The 1171-nt window shown below is 60.7% G+C and overlaps 1 protein-coding gene across 1 annotated transcript in view; it reads left to right on the top strand.

Moving 5' to 3' along the window:
* KCNT1 (potassium sodium-activated channel subfamily T member 1) overlaps window positions 1-1171 on the top strand; it is a gene marked incomplete at its 5' end in the record, with an annotated part of 24442 nt that overhangs the window by 11277 nt on the left and 11994 nt on the right. Inside the window, 2 exons of the mRNA XM_035900085.1 lie at window positions 797-947; window positions 1118-1168. Coding sequence (XP_035755978.1) covers window positions 797-947; window positions 1118-1168 — 202 coding nt within the window. The remainder of the gene's footprint in view (window positions 1-796; window positions 948-1117; window positions 1169-1171) is intronic.

The following is a 1171-nucleotide window of genomic DNA, read 5'->3' as shown; positions in this document are numbered from 1 at the left end:
CTGGTGGGCATCTGGGGGAGCACACTGGGACCTGGGACCCCCAGCCAGGTCGGGAGCAAAAGCCAAAATTGTAGGGGGAAAACCAGCAGTGCAGATGGGCCGGCCAGCACCACCTTGCCAGAGACGGGGAATAAAAATGTCGTCTTTATACCGGCATGGTCCCGTTCAAGGGAAGGTTAATTCAGAGCCCGTGCAAACCCAGACCCTGCAGGCTCTTTGGGGGGGTTGTGTAAAGCACAGCTGGAAGGAGCTCCACCAGCCCAGTAAAGCGGTGCAGTGGGTCCTGTGCCCCTTGGCCAGTCAGAAATGTCTGAATTTTGGGTAATGGGACATCAAAAGAATTATGAAATGTCCTTCCCAGAGGACTCTCACCCCACACCCAGAGCTATTTGCCAGCGTGGGCTCTGAACCCGACCCCTGTGCCCCCCAGGAGCCCTCCTTCCATAAAAATGCACTTAAAATCAGAAATGAAAAGGAGCCTGTGAACACCCGGCAGCTCGTGGAAGTGCGTTGCCGTAGCCTCACCCCATCGGTCTAAACGTGCGGCTCTACTCCGGGAGCTGGCTGGCATGCCGGGCTCTGTGCTGGCACTGGGGGGTCCCATCCCAGTACCGGGGGGTTCCCATCCTGGCACAAACAGAGGTCCCAGCCCAGCCCAATGGAGGGTCCCTGTCCCAGCCCAATGGAGGGGTCCCATCCTGGCACAAACGGGGGTCCCTGTCCCAGCGCAATGGAAGGGTCCTGTCCTGGCACTGGGGGACACGGGGGTCCCATCCCAATGGCTGCTGCTGCCATTGCGAGGGCCAGGAGTCCCCGGAGCAGTGGCAGCGGATGTACGGGCGCTGCTCGGGCAACGAGGTCTACCACATCCGGATGGGCGACAGCAAGTTCTTCATGGAGTACGAGGGGAAGAGCTTCACCTACGCCGCCTTCCACGCGCACAAGAAGTGAGGGCAGGGAGGTAACGGGCAGGGGTGGGCAGGGCGTATCTGCCAGTCTGCGTCCCTGGGGGGCCAGGGCCGGGGCTGGAGGGTGCTGCAAGGTCCTTTGTGCAGGGACAAAGCCCTGAAGGGACTTTTCTCCATGTGTGAATGCCCATGCCGTGCTCCCGGCACAGGTATGGCGTCTGCCTGATCGGCATCCGGAGGGAGGAGAACAAAAGCATCCTGCT

This window comes from Egretta garzetta, unplaced genomic scaffold (genome assembly GCF_000687185.1).
Source record: "Egretta garzetta isolate BGI_Z169 unplaced genomic scaffold, ASM68718v1 scaffold608, whole genome shotgun sequence".
In the NCBI taxonomy this organism is placed as follows: Eukaryota; Metazoa; Chordata; class Aves; order Pelecaniformes; family Ardeidae; genus Egretta; species Egretta garzetta.
The sequence above is the reverse complement of the archived record's forward strand: the minus strand, read 5'-3'. Positions and strand labels throughout refer to the sequence as shown.